We start from the raw sequence: 20,725 nt of genomic DNA, 5'->3' as shown, positions 1-20,725 counted from the left end.
GCGCTGCGAGGGGGCGTGGCCTCTCCTCATGAATAATCACGAGCCACCCGCTGTCGCCATGGCAACATGCAAATTTAGCCGCTGAGCCCCCAGTGATTGGCGGGCGCCGCCTTGGCGGGCCGGGGGCGGTGCCGGGGCGGAGGGGCGGAGGGCCGGGCAGGGAAGGGAAGATGGCGGCGGCGGAGCGGAGCAGATCCCCGGTTCGTGGGGGGTCCCCGGTGCCGGCCTGTATGTTCGCCCCGGAGCCCGGCTCCCCGGGCGGACGGCCTCGCGTGGCGGCGGCCGCCTGTCCCCTCCGCGCAGCCTTCGATGGCGAGGACGGCGAGGCGCTCAACGGCGAGCCCGAGATCGACCTCACCAGTAAGGTAGGCCCGGCGGGGGGGCGGGCGGCGGCGAGCACCATCACCCCGCCGGGCCCTCGATGCCCTCCTCCCTGCCGGTCGGCCCTGCCCGGGGGGCTGCCTCTCCAGCCTGGCCGCTCCCCGCACCTCAGAAGAGCGAGAGGTTGGGGCCCGCCTACCTCTGCCGGGACGGGAGGCTCCCCTGAGCGCTCCCCCGGCCCCAGCATCACCTGGGCGGGCGGCAGAGCCAGCAGTGCCGTGTGGAGGTGGCCGGGAGAGGCGCAGTAAAAGTTGTCCCGTACCCCGGCCGGGACAGGAGGGTGCTGGCAGGCTGCTCCGCCCTGCGCCTTCCCCGCCTCGGCTGCCCGGGGGGAACGCCAGCCCGCAGTTGGTCTAGCATCCTCAGGAAGCGCAGGGTTTGGAGCTGTCATCTGCTGCAACGTCCCGCTGACGTTTGCCCTCCGCGCTGGGTCTCTGTAGTTATCTCTGCTGCCAGTTGTACTAGTTCCTGGGACTTTCTCCACAATCTTAATAGGAGGTCAGAGCTTGTAACTTCTGAGCACAAGAGCCCAGTGACAAGGCTGCTTTGCTCTTGCAAACAGTGTTAAGTCAACGCAAAAAAGGCTTGTTCATCTTGTGCAGTTCCTTTCTAGGATCCCAGTGACAAAACTGTGTGGTGGTCTTATTTCTGTCAGAACCAGTTCTCACTTCCATCCTGCAGGAAGGTACATTGTAGTAATATGTGTGTGCCAGAGCCTGCCACAGACTACATTAGCTGCCTTCTGTCACTGTCTGCTATTTTTTTTCCTAATTGGCTGATCTCTTAACCTGTTTACCTTTTGCTGCCACGGGTTTGACGCACTGTGGTGCTATCTCCCACTCTAAATAGTCTCCTGCAAACCTCATTCGGTCCACTTGTAATTATGTGATCCAGAAGTCAGCACAGCTGGTGTTTCCCCCTCGTTTTCTGTCGTCCCTCCTCTTCATGCTTCCAGCTTAAGTTGGTCCAGAGTCCTGGACTTTCTTGCCATCTCTGCACAGAGAAACAGAAAGAGGAATTGTGTCTGTGGACATGGAAAATTTTTTTTCAGTGCATGACTGGGTATTTTACAATGTGGTACTGTATTAAAACAAATGCTATGAAGATGTGTTATAAGATAGTAAAGAATAGAAGTCAAACCTGTAGTATTTATTGAGCCACCTGTTCGTGCCTTAATGAGCTGGACAAGATTTTTATACAGGATGCCAATATTGATCTGTGCTTTGTCTTGGATGTGACTGCTGTGGAAGAGGGCCAAGGAGGATGCCAAGGAGAGCATCACTGATTCTTGACAGCCAGGAACCTGACCAAAACTCCGGCAAAGAGAGAAGAGAGCTTTTCTCCCACAAACTCCTATTTGTGGTGTCAGTCTGTTTTCCGTTCCTAGAAGTCTGCAGGTGCTGTGGAGGTGGTAGGTAAGCATTTTTTTTGACCTTTATTACAATTTACTTTTCCATACAGCACTGTGCACCTGCTGTCTTTTCACTGGACTTTTCATTCATCCCCACCTTGGATGAGAGCTAAAACTGTGAGCTGTGCTCCATGTTTCCAAGTTAATCTCCCACTGTGTGCTCAAAACAGCAATCCCATATGGTGAGAATGCAGTAGCTAACCTGCGCTTCCCCGACCCCCTCATCTTTTCTGTCTTCTCACTTGAATTGTTCCACTCCAGTCCCTACTTAAAATGGGGACTCCCACTGCAGTCAGTTTGTCTGATAGTTGCTAGTTCTGTCCTGGTCCTTCTGACCCACCCCCTGGCATTGTTAATACTTTTCTCCCAGTCCTCTCCCTGTGCATTCACTGTAAGGTGAGCTCTTTTTTAAAGAGGAACACTCTGAGATTCTGTTATCAAGTGCACCTTGTCAGCTGGTCAGGCAAACAGTTCCATTCATCAGCATAAATTCATTATCATGTTGATCTTAATGGGTGTTTGTTTTCCCTTCAGTGCCAACACACTGCAGTAGTAATCAACTTTCAGGTCAAAAACCATAGCACACAAGGCTGTTAGTGAACCCGATACTTATATTAGATCTACATTGACAACAGAAAATTAATAGCACCTGAACAATGTATGTCTACAGGGCATAGAAAGCAAAATACGACACTACATAAGATGCCTTTCCCCCACCTTCTCGACGGCTCGTGGTGGCCTTCTAGCCATGCAAAGTGTCAGACTCTGCTTTTCCAATAAAGAGCAGCACTACGTACCACGTAGTATTTGGTTTGCCTTTAATACTTATAGTTTGTCTGCCTCATGGATACAGGATGCTTTTTTTGTAAGGACTGCCTGTAGTAGTGCTGGTATAACCCGAGCTCAATCTCGCTGGTGTCTTGAAATTGCTGTTAATTAAAGCTATGGCCTCTTGCTTGCTGTTGGGCAGTGCAGAATGGCACAGTCCGGTCTGTCCCCCAGGAGTAAGCCCAGGCAGCTGTAGCTGTTACCCACCTCTGGTGTGTGTTAAATCTCCAAACTGATCAGAGGAGAGGCAGGCAAAGCCGCCTTGCCCCAGAGATTGGGAAGGGACTTGAGAGGTGGCATTTCGAACTTGTGAGGTATGTTTCCTTCTGCTGTCTTAAGAATAAAACAATAACTAGTTGTTACTTTTTTGCCCTATAGGAAACCTGAGGTTGCTAGACCCGCATGGCTCCTACTGATAACTGCTCGTGCCTGACAAAGTGGAAAGAACAAAACTGAACGTTTTTGACTTTGTGAAAACCTCTTAAAAATATGCATTCATAGGGCAGGCATGGAGGGGGTCGCTCAAAGGTGAAAAGCAAAAAAAAGCAGAGGGGCCAAAATGGAGGGCTTCTCTTCAACAAAAGAGATGACAGAGAACAGGCTCTCTCCATCCAGGAAGCTAAAGAGATCTTCAAAACAGCACGTCAAGTCTTGCAGTGACCCAGGAAACTGCAGAACTGGCTGGGGCTGTGACTGCAGAAATAGTTGTCAGAAGCACTGAGCGACATTGGAAGGTGTGACCCGTGAAAGCTGCTATTTTATCTACAGATACTTCTCTTGATGTCCTACTATGTCATATCAGCTGTAAGTTTCGTCGGCCCCGGAGTAAACTTTGGAGGCAGTCTGCTACTGGAACACCCTTCAGGAGCACCTTTGCATGGCAGTGGAAGTAGCAGTGTGGGGGAACAGTGTTTTGAGCTGATGTGAGCGAGTCTGTGCTGTTTGAGACCCCCCAGCCCTCCTGCCTGGCAACGTGAGGAAAGGGTACAATGAGCTGCTGAGTGCCTTGGTACTTGTTACAACACCCTGCCTGCTCACACTGCTGAAGCACTTGGACTCATAGAAAAATAGAGCTGGTGATGAGACTTGAAGAAACTGAAGTTGGTGTGCCCTGCACCGGTGGCCCCTGTTATTTTATTGATCTTTGTGTGTGTTACAGCCTGTTTAATAGATCTTCTGAGTCCCTGACTTGTGCTGGTGCACTGGCCTAAACAGTGATCCTGTCTGCTGTGCTTCCAGGAATTCCTGAAAGTACTTGCAGAGCAAAATGAGCCCTACACATCAAAACACAGCCTTCCATTCCTGCCCAGATTGGACCTCTCAACAGTTGCTGATTCCCCTCTCAATACATTTACATCCAGTGGTTTCCCTCAAGAAGACAACGAAACTGAAAGGAAAATGGAACTGAAAGTAAAACTAATAAAAGCAAAACTCAGTCTTTCATAGCATGAAATAGAAGGACTGTGACCTTCCAGATAAGAGTGCTTCAGTACCCTTTGCAGACCATGCCAAGTAGTTAAAAGGCTTAGGTAGGGCATGTGTCCAAAAGGGGCACGTGAAGGTGATTGTATCTGTTGTAGCTGTCTGGCCCTTGCAGACAGATCCCTGCTCTCTGGGACCCTTAACATTTGAGAAAAGAGTTGCTTTGGCAGCCTTAAACCTTCTAACCAGCACCTGCTGTCTGTGCTTCAGTTCCCCAGCGTGCATCACTATAGTTTTGAAAGCTGCTTAAGCGTTATTTGGGGGTGGGGGGGGGAGGGAGGGTTGTGGCTTCCTTTACATTCTAGATTTCCAAAAAAAGCCTTCATCAAGTGTGTCATAGTAGTGGGAAAGGTAGTTTCTGTTTGAAAACACATTGTGTTAACTGTGCTAGCAAGTCAGGCTGTGTTAGAGAATGTTGGGCAGACTTGAGGATGTTATTGTCAACTGCTGTAAACCATATGTTTTAGGCATATCTAGCACAGATTTCAGTCTCAGTGCATAGTGAAGGGAAGTGCTTCTTTCTGGGTGTGATTTTGGGATGTGTATGTAGGGACAACTGTGGATGTCATCGAGTGTTGTAGTGTGGCACAGGTGTGCCTACCCATAGGGCTCTTGGTGGGTGACAGCCTTTATAACTGTTGCTAAAAGTGCCTTTTTCACAGAAATATGTATCTCAATCCCTATAGCTATCAGGCTACTGTACTGGGGTGCTCAGCCACCAACAGATTTGTAAGCATGGAGGCAGCCAGAGAGCACGTAGAGTGGCTGATGGAGGTCTCCTTGGTCTGTCAGTCTGTCACTGCCATGCCACCATTGTGGCTGCTCTGTGCAGGTGTCCTCAGCTGTACTCTGTAAGCAGTGCAGGTTTCTGCCAGAAATGGTGGTATACTATGCAGTTCTAGGAAAAATCATTCCTGAAACACTCTCTTGTCCTCATTTTCTGCTTTGTTTCTGTTTTATTTTTTCATTCTCTTGATGTTCCTGCAGGGAAGGTCAAAGGAAGTTTGATTATTGCAGTAGCTGCAGTCAAAGCTTGTTGGTAACACAGCTGCTGGCCTACAAAACTGCAGCTCTCCACTGGTGAAACCTCCAGATGTGCTCAAACAAATTGCTTTGTATGCCTGCCCCTCAGCACTGTAGTGTAAAGTACCTAAAAATTGAAAAGAATGCTTATTCATGTTCTCTCCTTTCCTTCTGCCCCCTCAGAAAACAGAAGGGGACATCAAATATGTGAAAGACTTAGGAGAAGCTCTGGATTTTGGTGCCCAGGTGTTCTCTGCAGTGAGGTCTGGTTGGCTTTCTCTGGCTGTCCAGTCATGTTTCAGGGGAGCAGCAGCACTCTTTGCAGCAGAGACTGTGGTGTACCCAGCTAAGGAATTTCTGTGGAGAAAATACCTCCTCCCCTTTCTGTTTTCCTTGCATGAAAACATATTGGAGTGTTCACTTAAATGTGGCTTTTAAACACTGGTTACATCAGAATTAGATGCTTGGTATTCTTACTTGCTTTGAAGTGTATTTTCCAGCATAAATGAACTCTGAGCTCAGACAAACAACCTTGTGCAGTGTCACAAAGAAATAGCTGTCAGCAAAGCTGGTTTAAAAAACAAAACAAAACCATCGCAAAGCGGTCCTGGAAAAAGAGTCCTTCTCTTTCAATAAAGCACATAGATTGATTGTGCTTGTAACTGAAGCTGGTTTTGAAATTGTTTGACATCTGCAAATGGATATTCAATCTTTTTTTCCAGCTGGTGATGGTGAGTCCAACTTCAGAGCAATATGACAGTTTGCTCCAGCAGATGTCAGAACGGATCGATGAGGGATGTGGGGAGACCATCTATGTCATTGGACAAGGATCAGGTGAGTATAGCTTCCCCAGCAAAACAACAAAAAATTATAAGAAAAACATAGTTCATCTAACTGGACTGCTGCTGAAGGTAATGCTTACTTTTCCAGAATAACGTCCATGAAATATAGCAGAATATGTGGGACAGATTCTTTTCTTTTATTCCTGCCAACAACTGTCTTATATAGTGGAGCTAAACATATTTTTTTATAAAATCATGCAAGTTCTTTTTTGGAAATAATGCATATCTTGTCTGAGCACACCAGGAAAAGACAAAGAATCTAAAGTTATAGTAACAGCTTTAGTACAGACGTCCTCAATGTCTGCGAAGATCTTGTTCTGTCTGATATTGTTCACCACTCTGATGGAAATAACATGTTTTTACCCCACAGGAATGTATTATAGATACTTCACATAGCCAAAATATATGCTGCTGACTTTCTTTGTTAGTATGTGTCTGTACTGTGGAGGGAAAGGTTTTCCTTTGCTCAGCATGAGACCTTTATTGTCACATTAATTTGTGTGTGGCTGCTAGTCATTTGCCTTTGCAGATTTTAGCAGTTAGCATGGAATACCTTTTTGTTCTTTTTGGCAATTTGAATATTTGCATCTGATGCTGGTAAAATAATACTGAGCATGCCCTTGCTTTGAAATTGAAATTTCTTTTCTGAATATAAAATAATTGTCTGCAGTTATCATAAGGCTAAAGGCATGTTTCAAATATGCTGGATGTCTACTGGATATGAAGTTGTCATGCTCAGACATTTGCTGTGTTTGAGGAAGAATATGAAACCCTGGTTGTCAGTGCCAGGGTTGGCTGAAATAATGGAGGGGGGGAGCTGTGTAACCTCAGAACTGTGTGCTTTTTGGGTTTTCTTGGAGTTTTGTGAAGCAGCCAACTCAGAAGAGAAGCCAGAATTAGATGGCCAGTGTTCATGCAGCCAATATCACAGGGATTATGCTCTTGTCTCCCAAGTAAGCTTCCCACATGTAGTCTGAATCCTTGGTGTTTGGGATAAGCACATCTGCAGTGGAGATCTAACTAGTCAGGCTAGTACCTGCTTTCTCTTCTAGGATACCTTGTGAGAGTGTTAACTGGTGGTTGTTGCAATGATATACTTAGAAGTAAAGTAGGAGGTTAAACTTCTGACTTCATTTCGTGTTGCAGCGTAGTCAAGGAAGATGGGGATATTTTCAACAGAGAAAGAATCTTGGTATCCCTGCCACTGTCTCTCCTTCTCATTCCCTTTCAGCATCTGATTTTCATCATCCCAGGTACCCAACTCCACTGACTGAGAAGCGAATGAAGACTGACACAGGAAGTTCATTAGTTCACCAGTAGTGACCTTTCCTGTTCTCCCTTGGCTCTTGCCCTTTCCTGGCCCCTACTTCTCGTTCCCCTCCTATAACCCGAGGCTCAAGACATGGGGCTTTTAGTTTTCCTCAGTCTCAGCCAGTTTATGAGCGAGGTTGGAAATCGCCTTGTAACTCTGCTAGTTTTAGAGCTGGGCAGTAATTAAAATGCTGATAAGTTCATGCAAACTGCAGTTCCTGCTTACCAGCTGATGAGTCAGCCGTGCATATGAGCATGTACACATGGCAATGACTTTGGTCATACGGGTGCAGTGTGGCTCTCCACCTTTGTTTGTTGTTTTGTGGGTGTTTTTTACCCACAGAGGAGATTCTGGGGTGAAATCTGTGCACCTTCACAGCACCTGCATTGGAAAAGAGACAGTGGTGGCTTTACCGTGTCTAGGTAGTTGCCACTGTCATGCTCTGACTGTCAACTCTTCTGCTTGGGTGAGCTGCTCAGAGGAAGCAGTGCCTCCTTGTTTTTTTCTGGTCTTATGTGCTGTCAGCATTTCTTCCAAGTACTAGGATGAAGGCAGTGAAACATGCCAGAAGCATTGTTTTAACTGGAGTATATGGGGGCTAAAGAAATTGCTGTGCAGGTCAGACTTGCAAAATACGTGTATTTGGGGTGTGGTTTTATAAAATAAGCTGATTGTTTACAGCGGTCCCACATTTACCACTAATGGCTAATTGTGGTGATGTTTCAGCCTGAGCTTTCCTTTTGTTAATGCTTTACCTTTTCTTGCAATGTGAGAGGAGATACTTTATCTGATTGAAGGACACAAAGTACTTTCAATACATGAAGTAAGGGAATTAGACAGAAATGTGTCTTCCTTGCCAATCCCTACGTATTTACTTGTAAAAATTGTGAAGAAAACTCCTCTAGATGAAAGATGGTGCTTTTCTAGTGTCTTTTAAGCCTTAGAGTGAAGACGATCCCTTTTCATTTTGGGCCAAGGGTGCTTATTCTGCGTACACATCTGACATCTCCAGTCCACGTATAAATCCCAATGGGTGTGCAGGTCCCAGGCAGGATGACACTGACTGCTCTTTGTCTCCTCAACACCACGCTAGATGGGACTGAGTACGGTCTGAGTGAGGCAGACATGGAGGCGTCCTACGCCACGTTGAAGAGCATGGCAGAGCAGATCGAGGCAGACGTGATCCTCCTGCGGGAGCACCAGGAGGCTGGGGGCAAGGTGCGCGACTACCTCGTTCGGAAACGTGTGGGTGACAACGACTTCCTGGAGGTCAGGTGAGGAGCTGGGTGGAGACAGGGTTAGTCAGCAGCTCAGCTGCATTTTTACTGTGTGAGCAGTGCGTGGTGCTGAGCCAGCAACGCTGCTTCGAGTCTTGGTGTTGGAGCTACCCAACAAAGGGAGTCGAGCTTGACCACTCCTTGGTGATGAAATTGCCTTTTTTTGTTGTTGCTGTCTCTTTTGTGAACAAACAAAATTTGGAAATTTGCCTGTGTTTAGCAGAGGGCTGTTGCTCTCTGGGTGACAGCCTCACAGTTGGGGGATCTTTTGTATGCTGGGATGCCAGAAGTCACATGTGTGGCTGTATGTATGTGTATATATGCTCAGTGCTGGAACACAGTACTTTTGACTAAGGATCCAGTTCTGTTCCAAGGCTGTGATGATCCAAGTCACCTTTTAATGGACATATATTAGCTTATATAACAAGACTTGAGAGTCTGCCCAGACCTGGATGGAGTGGATTTCCAACATTTGCCAACAGCCATAATAGCCACATTGATCAGAGTCAAAGAAGGAGCTTGCTGGAGGACACGGCTATCTCCTAAAATATTTCATAGTTTTTTTAGCTTATCCTTTTCTGGAAACAACGATTTTAATTTTTGTGCTCTACTTAGCGCTTGGCATTGTTGCAGCATGAGAAATGTGAGAAAGGCAGAGGTGTTCTAGAGGAAGTTGGGATTTAGTCTTCCTTTTGAATTGCGACAGTGTTTATGTTGGATAGCAGACACAAGGAGTTGGAATAGAGACGCTCTGTATTGCATCAAGCAGTGTCACGTTCAGTTGACTGTGTTCTGGACACCAGTGACATGTTTCCACAGTCTTCCACATCCCAGTCCCCAGAGTCTGGGATCTCCACTGTTATTTAATAACTGTAAAAGAATCTCTGTTCTGCTTGTGAAGATCTAACATTTTTTAATCTCTGTTTGAAGGTTAGGGAGAAAAAGCCATTTGCAAGAGCAGTGATGTTTGGGTTTTTTTGATCACTTCTGTTCATTTCTTCAGGTACCGTATTTTACCAGGCTCCTTTTTCCTTTCCCCTGCAGGGTAGCAGTGGTTGGCAATGTGGACGCAGGGAAGAGCACCTTGCTGGGTGTCTTGACTCACGGCGAGCTAGACAATGGCCGGGGCTTTGCTCGGCAAAAGCTCTTCCGCCACAAGCACGAGATCGAGTCAGGTCGCACCAGCAGTGTGGGCAATGACATTCTGGGCTTCGACAGCGAGGGCAACGTGGTGAACAAACCCGACAGCCATGGTGGCAGCTTGGAATGGACAAAGATCTGTGAGAAATCCACCAAGGTCATTACTTTCATTGACCTGGCTGGTCACGAAAAGTACCTGAAAACCACCGTCTTTGGCATGACCGGCCACTTGCCTGACTTCTGCATGCTTATGGTAGGTAGCAAGAAAGATGGACCTTACCAGCTGGAGGGGGACTGTTCACAGCTTTAACAGCCTCGACTTCTTTCCTGTTGCAAAGTGCCTGTGGGGTCTTGGAGGGAGGCAGCATCTCACATTGCTGGAGAGCAGAAGCCTCTGTGGCTATCTCTCCTGTACTCTGAGGCGAGTGCCCCAGCACTGGTCCCAGACAGGCCCAAGGTTTGTGATTCTTGAAAATGGATAGATTTCTGAATTCTAGAAAACCTTGTTAAAACTGGGAAGAAATGAGTCAGTCTTCTGCCAGTGGCCAACAACATTTGAGATGAGCTGGGCCTGGTCATACGGTCCCAGTGGCACATCTACAACCTAATCACAACATACTGCACATCTGACACAAGGCCTTCTTTGTAATCCAGCTTCCTGCAGAAGGAGCATTGACATCCCTGTATTTTATATCTCTGGTGTAGGTTGGGAGTAATGCTGGGATTGTTGGAATGACCAAGGAGCACTTAGGCCTGGCGCTTGCACTTAACGTTCCCGTCTTTGTTGTGGTGACCAAGATTGACATGTGCCCTGCCAACATCCTGCAAGGTGAGTCCTACAGGCTCTCTCCAGGGCTGTTTCTTACCTCTGTGTGTGTTGCTGTCCCCTGCTTGGGTTCAGGAATTACTGCTGGAAGAAAGCTCCTTTATCTGGTTCTGACTGTGTCCTAAACACCTTCCAGAAATCTATCCTTTTCCCTTGCTCATTTTGCAGGTGGTTCACTTACACTCATGATTTCAAAATTACCTGTGCTGGGGACTCAACTGAGCAGCCCAAAAGTGTTTGCTACAAGGTTTTGCTTAATTGAGCTCTAAGAGAAGCAGCATACAGCTGGGGTTTAGGCTTTGCTTTCTCTCTGGGTATTTAAACCTGGAGGAAGAGTTTGAGTGTGATCTTAAGCTGTGATCAGACTTGATCTGCAGCAGCTGTTAGTGAAGGGGCAGCTGCTTGTTACCTTCTGCTCACCTGAGAACTTCTCAGGTACACTGGCATAACTACAGCAGCTCCTTCCTCTGTCTGAACAACCAAACAACACTTAATAAATCATGGTTTAAAGCAGCTGCGTATGGGCTATGGTAGCAGGATGGGAGGCAGGACTAGACACAAGCAGGGATGGCAGTAAGTAGCATGGGCTAGTGTTTTTTTTCTCAACAGCACCTCTAACCCCAGCAGTGTCCCATTAACCCATGCATGATGTTTTTTCGGGCTGTGACCTGTTCTCACTTCTAAAATTCTCTTTAAGCATTTCACACAACTTCAGAAACATGCTGTGGTTAATTGGAGCAATGGGTTTTTTTGATAATCAGTCCTAAGGATCAGGGAAGTGAATGCTCCTGGTACTGTCTGTAGTTCAGTTCATTACTATAAAAATCCTAAATATGTGTCAGGCAAATAGATGCATGTGATCAGAAGATAATCTGTATCTCTAGACTAGATGTTTGGCAAATAAACATAAGGCCTGACCATGAGATAATAATTGGGAAGGAAGGAGAACCTTTGGCTCAGCATGAGGAGAGAAGAGCTGCTCTTGGGAGAAGCTACTCCCTCAACATGCTCTGTTTAAAGTAAATAGACACAAGATTTGACTCAAGTATATCTGTGAAGAGCAGATGGCCTCATTAGATGTTTGTGTTTCTGTATCCAAAACATTACTTTCCCATAGGCAATAATTTGTTTACAAAACTCTGCCTAATTGGATTACAATTGTTGAACATAAATGATTTGCTCTTTTAAGCCCTTAGTACCCTTTTTTGTTTTTTTCTTTGTTTATTGTCAGGCACTTTGTAGGAGGCTGATGCTAATGCATCAGGTAATGCCCCTGCTGGCTGCTAGATACGAGGCTTAGAAAATAAGTTAAAAAGAGGCAAAAGCTGAAAATTGGGAGCCATGAGATTTGTCCCAACACTGATTTCTGAATATGGTCCACCCACATTTTCCCAGTCTATGATGATCATCTTTGCCTCTTGCATGCTTCTTCAGCCTCCTAGGGCAAGTTAACTCCCAGGGAAAATATATTGAGGTTTGCTTGGTCAAAACTGATTTCCAATTCACATATTCTCAAATATTTCTGTCAGTGAATCTTAGTTTTCAATTAATTCACTAGGAAAAATCCTTTCTAGAAAGAGGAAATAACTGCTTAAAGCTACTAATAGACAGCTATAAAATGTCTACTTCACAGCATTGCAAACTTGTCTGTCTCTTCATGTATGGTGTCGCTTGGCAGCAGGCTAGCTGGCATGAAATGGAAGATGGAATGGCTCCTAAGTCCTACCTGGGCTGCAGCAAACTCATAGTCTCACCTTTAGCCATCTTCTCCTGTCTTATCTGTGGCCAGAGCACCCGTCTCCCTTCGGGGAGAGACCCCACAAAAGTGATTTGTAAAGACAGGAGATGCTGCCCTAACAATATTCATTTCACCCTTTAAGAAACCCTGAAGCTGTTACAGCGACTGCTGAAGTCCCCAGGGTGCAGGAAGATTCCCGTGCTGGTTCAGAGCAAGGATGATGTCATTGTAACAGCCTCCAACTTCAGCTCAGAGAGGTAACGGGAGTAGAGGAGAATCATTTCTCTTTCAATCCTATGTGGAGACTGGGTGAGGAGATCCAGAGAGTCCCATTGTTTAGATGTGTGGAGGTTGCATCTGCCATGTGGTGTGTTGATTCCATAAGAGTGTTGATTTTGAGGTTGACCTGCTTGTGTTCCCCTCTCTGAGGCAGAAATGAGAGGCTGCTTCTGGGCAGTCTGCAGAAGACAGCAGGGAATTCAGCTTCCTTCAGTACTGGAACCTTACACCTTTTCCCAAATGTCATTAGAAGGCAGAGGCAATGTTTCAGGTTTTCAAACATGGGGTGTTGTGCATCTGACTGCTTGCCAGGCTCTCCCTTCCTAGCACTGTGTATTGAATTCAGTCCCAAGATTTTGGATGTCTCCCTACATGTGGAAAGCCAGGTAGGAAGGTGAACTAACTCCATTTTCATCAATTTTCCTTTACAGGATGTGCCCAATTTTCCAGATTTCAAATGTCACTGGGGAGAATCTAGATTTGCTGAAGATGTTTCTTAATCTCTTGTCTCCACGGACCAGTTACAGGGAAGAAGAGCCAGCAGAATTCCAGATAGACGATACTTACTCTGTGCCGGTAAGAGGCCTGGTATTTGCAACAATGTTCTGTTCCCTCTTCTAGGTTGAAGAAGGTATCTCCTCTAGAGAGGAGAGTTCTAGAGCTCTTCTGCTGGCCTGGTTCAGTAACCACAATTCCTGTTTTTTCTTTTTTGGCTTAGGGTGTAGGAACAGTTGTCTCTGGGACGACACTGAGAGGCCTAATCAAGCTAAATGACACCCTGCTGCTGGGGCCAGATCCCCTTGGCAACTTCCTCCCTATTGCTGTCAAGTCCATCCACCGCAAGAGGATGCCCGTCAAGGAGGTGCGGGGAGGCCAGACCGCCTCCTTTGCCTTGAAGAAGGTGAGATGATCTCCTCTAGACCCCCAGAACAGGAACTGCCCTCCTGATTTTTGAGTGCTCTCGGAGTTCAGCTGCAGTAAGGCTGTTTCTACAAACCTCAGCTGCCTCATTTTGCAGTGGAATGAAATCCCATAGAATCTATGGTTCCACACCCTGGTTTTTCGTCCTGGGAGCTGCCAGGGGATAGTAATGCCACTAGGTAATGATGTTGGAGTTACCTAAGAAAGTGGAGGCATTGCAAGAAAAGGCTGCTTTTGTGCTGGAACTGCATTAGTAGCCTGGGCAGCGTATTTGCACTACTCCTCTTGCCTTGTAGGACCGGCTGCATGATTTGGGATTTAAAATTCAGCAAAATTCCTCTTGTAAAAGGTTTCTGTCAATAGAAGCTGCACCGATTTTAAGGGGATATAGTTTAAGCTATACCATATTTCATGTGTTCAGACTTTTCATGTTATATTAACAGACATCATGATTTTGGGAAGATATTTCCTTGGGTAATGTGCAACCAGGATGTATGTTTTGCTTTTAAAGGATCAGTGAGGTAAATGAGTCAGTTTCCAGCATTTCCAGTACTCTAAAGCTTCTTTATGAGCTTTAAGGTGAATTTTATTTTTGCAACCTTTACATAATATCCTGTACATAACATACAGCTAGGCAGCTCTTGCTTTGCCTTTTAGTGGGCATGAGATAGTATCTGTGAAATCCCTTAGGATTCTGCTGGATGCAGTCAGCCAGAGCAGCAGATTTCTTCCCTGGAGAATCATGCTAAGGTTTTTTGTGTCTCTGTTTTCAGATCAAGCGTTCTTCCATCCGGAAAGGCATGGTAATGGTGTCACCCCGCCTGAATCCACAAGCCTCGTGGGAGTTTGAAGCAGAGATTCTGGTGCTCCATCACCCCACCACCATCAGCCCACGGTATCAGGCCATGGGTACGTGTGGCAGTGTTGGTTTGTCTTTGCTTCCCAGTGGTAGCAGTTTGTATCAGATCTAGCCTGAGATAATTTTGCTCCTGATGTCTCTGCCAACCTGAATATATGCCATAGTTCCTGGTTTTGCCTTTCCCAACATTGTGGAAGAGAGAGTGGGGGAGGCTGTAAAGTAAAAAGGAGATGTGTGCCCTCAAGTGTACTTGGAACCTGCCTGTGCTGTATATCCATGGTGCAAAGATTCTCCACTTCCAAATGCTGATGGAAGGACTCATTTTGGGTCCTGCCCTCTAGCCCAGCTGCTTGGCATGTAGAATTCTGTAGAGGGTGCTTCAGGCCAGGCACAATTTGAAGGCAGCTGTGCTAGCTTATGTGCATGTTCTTTTTGGGGATGGAACAAAGGCAGCTCCGTGACCTGTATAGCCTTTGCTGAAGGGTAAGGAGCTGCCTTAGATGTGTCTCTGAAGCTCGTTGCACTAATGGCCCTGGCTGCTGAAAGCCTTTGTGCTTTACATTCACAGTGCATTGTGGCAGCATCCGCCAGACAGCCACGATTCTCAGCATGGACAAGGACTGCCTGCGGACAGGTGACAAAGCCACGGTGCACTTCCGCTTCATCAAAACCCCAGAATATTTACACATAGACCAGCGGCTGGTCTTCCGGGAAGGCCGTACCAAAGCTGTGGGTACCATCACTAAGGTAAAGGCTGCCAAGGGCCGCTTGCTTTGCCCATTAGCTGCTTCTTACACTGAGAAGCCAGCAGGAGAATCTGGATAGCTCTGGAGAAGTGAGGGAAGAGAGGCTGTGCTTCAGCCACAAGCATCAGCCCTGATGTGGGTCGTGGATGGCCGATGTGCTTTGTAGTGTGGTGGGTCTTTAGCTGGTGTGAATGAGGGAACATAAAGGGTGGGGCTGAGCCAGATGCTGCTGGTTCTTAAGGCTCAGTCTCTTTCTGAGACCATCTTATAGCTGGTCTCTTTGAGTCATGTTGTAGAGGTTAGAGTGCCACCTCAGCCAAGTGGCCCTTTCCAAGGGTGGGAGCTCAGAGCTCTAGGTTTCTTTGAACAGCTGCTGCTACTGCTGCATTCTTCTCCTTACAGCTATTTTTATAAATTCTCCTGAGACTTTTTGTTAAAAAGCAACATTGAACCTCGCCAGATCAGCCTGGCTATTTTAATGCTGAGTTTGGCCTCTCCCTTTGCAATTTGCAGCTACTCCAGACCACCAATAACTCACCAATGAACTCCAAGCCACAGCAGATCAAGATGCAGTCAACGAAGAAGGGAGCCATTACGAAACGAGAGGATGGTGTTCCCGCCTCTGGGATGGCAGCTGGAGGCCCAGCAGCTGGGGATGAGGCCCCCTCAACAGCTGCAGCGCCACTGACACCTACTGCCCTGCAACCATTGGTAAGTGAGGAAAATACCATGTCTGTCCAAGCTGTTTGTGTCCTGGTTTCACTGTTGGAGGAAGAGCAGTCTAAAGCACTAGCATTATCCCCTCACACCTTGAACTCACCTTGCCACAGAAATAAACAGAAATATGAGTAGTCTCAGAGCAGAAATCATAATTCTCTGATGACTGGGTGACTCCATGCCTGACCTTCCAGCAGACAGCAGCTCAGGGTGCTGGGACAATTCAGGTTGGACCTCTGGAAGTGTCTAGTCTAACCTCCTGTTCTAAATAGGATTAGCTGTGAGGTCAGACCAGGTTACTCAGGGTTTTATCCAGTCATGTCTCAAAAACCTCCCAAGGAGGAAGACTGCACAACCTCCCTTGGCAACCTGTTTCACTACTTTGACCATGTGCACAGTGAAAAAGTGTCTCTACAAACCCAGTAGCTGAACTAGTGAAACATCTAACAACCAGTCACAAAAGGGGTCTTCGATGCCTGTAGGAGAGGTAGAAAATCCCTACACTAGAGAAATTACAACCTAGGTCATCTGCCCTGTCAAAAGAGGGAGGATGGGGACATCCAAGAAGAAGGAAAGGCTTTACATTTCTCTTTAGAGAAATTTATCCGGGTTGTTTTGTTGGTTAGGACTTCTCAGCTCAGCTTGTCCATGAAGGATACCTAGTGTTTCTGGCCTGCAAGGAATGGAAACTCAATTCTCACTGCAGGTTTTGGGAGCCTATTTATCAGCTTTATTACTGATAGAAGAAAGGTCTTCTCCTTGTAGGGTACTTCCTTAGTAAGTGAAGGGTTCAGGAACCAACTCCATCAAGCAACAGGGTGTTCGCCTTCTTAATTCTAGCTGTGTTAGTTGCCATGGTCAAATTTCACCCTCTTGAGCCAGACTGCTCATCAAAGAGGACCCCCTGGCAGGGATTCTCTCCCTCTGCATGTGCCTGGGGCTTCACACCAGTCCTCCATCTTGTCCTTGTCTTTTTGTAGTGTCACTGTGATTGTAAGTAGTGCTCCAAGCTTGCTCTTTGTTTCATCCCTCCCCCTGAGACTCTGGGTTGCTTTTGTTCTTGCTTACGTCTTCCTCTCTCTCCTTGCTGCGTCCCCTCAGCCTGCACTGGATGAAGAGCCCCACATCCGTGAGGGCAATAAGGTATTTGGCTGCTCTCAAAGAGAAACAGTGGGTTTGCTGAGGTTGGGAAGAGAGGTTAGCAAGAGAGCCATGGTAGGGAGTGGGGGGCTCTCCTTCAATTCTGCACAAAGTCAAGGGAGCCTGAGACCTTGATTTCCTATATGCTGAACCCCATGGCACCTGCTGGCTCTCATGGGAGTGAAGCATTCAGAAACTTGGGAAATCAAAGTCTTCCCAGCTTGAAGGGCAAAACTTAATGGTGCATCTGTTTCTCCTCCTTTCCTCATGGTGTGTTTGCCTCCCTCCTGCCTTATCTCCTTCCTGCAGTAGTAGGAAGCTGAGCAGTCACAGCTGCCCTGCCACTGTTGGCATGTGTGTGTGATCCATCTGAACTCCTGCTGTGTTGATATCCCAGCTGAGGTGTTGCTTTGCACTAAAGTCAGTCTTCTTGTTTTTCAGTCAAAAGTCGGAGGAGGAGGCCGTCGACGTGGGGGTCAGCGCCATAAAGTGAAATCTCAGGGAGCCTGTGTGACTCCTGCCAGTGGCTGCTGAATTTCTTGTTCCTCCTCTCTCTGAGGAATTCCTCCCTTTCCCTTCATTTCTTATCCAAAAGATCCAGAGCAGCATAAACCAAAACCCATCCCAGCTGATTGGCTGCAGAAGAATCGTCCCTCCTCCCTGCCGGAAGCGATGGAGAGGAGCATAATTTATAAGCTAATGAAGGTGATAAGACAAAGAACTGAGTAACTGACACCTTCCTCCTCCCCCTGTTGACACATTTTTGTACATCATGGGCTTAGTTTTTATTCTTATTAGTTTTTATTATATTGTGTGCATGAAGATGAGAGGAGAGTCTGGATAGAGCTGCAAAGAGCCAGTTAGTTGCCTCCCTCCTCCCTCACCCCTTTCTGTCCACAGGACTTGCTGCTCTCCCCTATTGGCTGTCTCAGAACCAGGGGTTATCAGATGCCTGAAATTTCACACTTGCGAAGGTTAAAACAGGTTGTTTAGGATGGCTCCATGGAGCATCATGTCATCACCACTGTGGCCTCATGCCAAATATGTTTTGGATTCCCTCCCTCTTAAACTATTTCTTAGTGGATTTAATTTAATGTTGTAATGACTGAAGTTTGAAGGAGATGGTGAGAAAGTTCCTTAATTGGAGATCTAAGAGGGAAACAAATTGGAAAGCAGTTGTTGATGTTAAGTTCAGGGATCCTATGCTCAATATCTTCAAATAATGTTGATAGCACTTAAAATTTTAACTAGCAACAGAGTTAAATGTGCAGACACCCACCCTGTTCCCCTTTTCCCATCGTGCTGCTTTTCCTAGTGTTTGTCCAGTGCACATTGGAGCAAATCTAACCTGCCTCTCAAGGCTGCAGCAGCTCCACTGACAGTATTAAGAATAGTGCAGGAGCACTCCGTCCGTCCCTTGAGCCAGAGAAAGCCTTCTCACCTCGACAGACAGAGGTCACAGGGGGCAAGTTCTCTTTGGAACAGAGACACCAGGCTAACATGACCTCCCCTTGATTTTGTTTACCCCAAGATTTCCAAAACGTTTTTGGAACTCACTGGCCAAACTTTGCCGTGGCAAAGAGGTAGGATTTGTTTTCTCCCCTCTTGGCAAAAGAGGGCAGTGATTAATTGGTACCAAATTTATAGAAGTGCTTTCAAGGTGGGAAATACGTGGTAATGTGTCTGACTTTAATTTAATTTCTTAAAATATTTTATTTTTGTTAATGAGAAATTCTGGCTTCTCCAAGGTGGCCCTGCAAGGACAGTTTACAAATTACTGTTGGAATGGTTTTTTTAACCATTTAATGAGTTTTTCAAGTGATTGATTCCCTGCTTATTTTGATCTCTTTTCTTCTAACCCTGCCTTCTCGCTTGGCTCTGATGAGGACAGGCATTATCCTCTGCCAGCTTGTGGTGAGCTCTGGGAGCGTGGTAGCATTTTGAGGAGGAGGTGGCATCCTCAGCAAATCATGGCTCTCCCCAGCAGGCGCGGTCAGGCTCAGTTTCTCTGAGGGCTTCCTCCTCCAATGAAGGACTTTTATTTTAATTAGAGGGAGACTGCAAAGTTTCTGTCCCTCCTTAGCGAGTTGTTCCTGTTCCTCACTCTGTGTCACCTGTGTGGAGTTCATTCCAGTTCACCTTGTGACTTGGGGTAGGCTTCCAGGCCGGCTGAGTGGCAGAGCGCATCTCCCGCTGCCAACACCAGCACTCCAAGAGCATTAAGCGGCACGGGAGAGGTGAGAAACGTGGTTTGGAGACGAGGGTCCTTTGCCTTAGAGACTGCAGTGGGCGGAAGGGGGAGGTCAGACAGTCCTTTTCCAAGCTATGTGCCTAAATACCAGCACTCTCCTGGCGAGGGAGGAACTATAGGCGGCTACAACACTAATAGCACCCGCATTGTGAGGGGGTGTGAGGTGTGGCTAAGCAGGGCACGAGGGCCTGGCTTGTTTGTCTTCTGGCCCTGTAGCAGCATCGAACTGCATCTGATTTCACTGCCCTCTGCTTCTGAGGGGAGCAGGGAGCTCCAGGCGGTTTTCTCTTTCTCCATTCCTTGTGCTCCAAATGAAGGAGACGGCTGAGACTGAAAGAAGGTTCACTTCAATTTGTGCAAAGGAGGTGGTGTGATCTCTCTTTTGTGACCAGCATTTACAGATCACTCAGGCTGGTGTGATCTATAAAATAAATTTTAAATAAGTTTGTTCCAAGTAAAAGTGTGGCTTCTTGATTTTTGTCCCTCTGGAAAACCAGGCTGAAATCCAAAGGAAGCAGGTTTGCCTAGCACCAGGTTCTTTTGCTGGCTACAAGAGAAGAGGCTATGCTCCTAAGTGACAGCAGGGCAGGGCATGGCACAGCACAGGAGAGCTGCTGCTGCGCCTCTGCATAGCCCTGGCAGCTTTTACTCTGGCCAAAATGAAGTGCACCTCGGTGGCAGAGTGGTGACATGAGAACACGGGTGTGGTGTGAGCTGTGCTGTGTGAGATGGGTACGAGTGGGCGTGAAGAGCAGCTCTAACAAAGCACTTGGGGCCAGCCCTGTGAGAGAAACTGCTGGCGGATGCAGTGCCTTGCAGTGCCTGTGTGCTGTGCTCCCTGGGACCTCGCTAGGACTTGCACCTCACCTGCTCCTGCAAATACAGTGGGTCTCTCCAGGGTTTGCAAGGAGCCTTTTTCTGCCTCCTCAGTTGATCTCAGAGGTTCGCAAAGGCTTTTTCTGCTCTGCACAGCCCTTTCATAGGTAAGTGTTGGGCTGTGGTAGCCAGAGCTGAGGCCCACACAGCCCTTCTCCTGGAGATGGCTGGTCTAGGGCCAGCAGAGAGCAAGCCTGGCCCTAGAGTGGCTGTCTGGGAGGGAGGTGCATGCGTACTCCTCAACATAAGCCTGCCTCCAGCCCCAGGTTAAGAAGACAGGGTTGTGGCCCTCCTCAAGCCAGTTCAATTTCCCATTTTTCAGGCTTTTTTATGCTCTAGCTTCCTCATGCTGAGGAAAATTAAATATTTCCTTTCTGCTTGCTTTGTAGCTGAATGAGTAATTAACAGCCCATGTTAAGGAAAAGAGAAGCATGCAGACACCCTGAATGGGGCTTTGTGTCAGGCTTTGTCCCTGCTAACCCTGCCTCTGTTGCTGCTCCTTGGGGCCAAGCAGGGCTCTGCTCATGGTAAGGCAGTCGGGAAGGCTTGGGAGGTGACTGCAGAATGAGGACAGCCACAGTATCACAGACTTAAGTCTAGCAGAAGTCAATGAAGTCCCAAGGAATTGGAGTTTTTAGGAGTAAGTCTTGTTTTCACCATTGTTTCAAGCAGTTTT

The 20,725-nt window shown here is 47.1% G+C and overlaps 1 protein-coding gene across 3 annotated transcripts; it reads left to right on the top strand.

Moving 5' to 3' along the window:
* Positions 1–143: 143 nt before the first annotated feature.
* GTPBP1 (GTP binding protein 1) lies at positions 144–19,633 on the top strand. Of its 3 annotated transcripts, XM_010410597.4 has the most exons (14): positions 406–1,796; positions 2,999–4,149; positions 5,848–5,959; positions 8,373–8,553; positions 9,601–9,949; positions 10,402–10,525; positions 12,403–12,517; positions 12,971–13,115; positions 13,258–13,440; positions 14,234–14,369; positions 14,888–15,066; positions 15,579–15,776; positions 16,884–16,925; positions 17,364–19,633. In XM_010410597.4, exons 3-14 carry the CDS (start codon positions 5,854–5,856, stop codon positions 17,454–17,456), a joined length of 1,851 nt encoding a protein of 616 aa, XP_010408899.2. In that variant the 5' UTR covers positions 406–1,796; positions 2,999–4,149; positions 5,848–5,853; the 3' UTR covers positions 17,457–19,633. The 3 variants fall into 3 exon arrangements, with proteins under 3 accessions (XP_039426190.1, XP_039426191.1, XP_010408899.2); XM_039570256.1 differs by lacking the exons at positions 406–1,796; positions 2,999–4,149 and adding an exon at positions 144–365; XM_039570257.1 differs by lacking the exons at positions 406–1,796; positions 2,999–4,149; positions 16,884–16,925 and adding an exon at positions 144–365.
* The last annotated feature ends 1,092 nt before the right edge of the window (positions 19,634–20,725 follow it).

The sequence above is a fragment of the Corvus cornix genome, chromosome 1A (genome assembly GCF_000738735.6).
Source record: "Corvus cornix cornix isolate S_Up_H32 chromosome 1A, ASM73873v5, whole genome shotgun sequence".
NCBI lineage: Eukaryota > Metazoa > Chordata > Aves > Passeriformes > Corvidae > Corvus > Corvus cornix.
The sequence above is the reverse complement of the archived record's forward strand: the minus strand, read 5'-3'. Positions and strand labels throughout refer to the sequence as shown.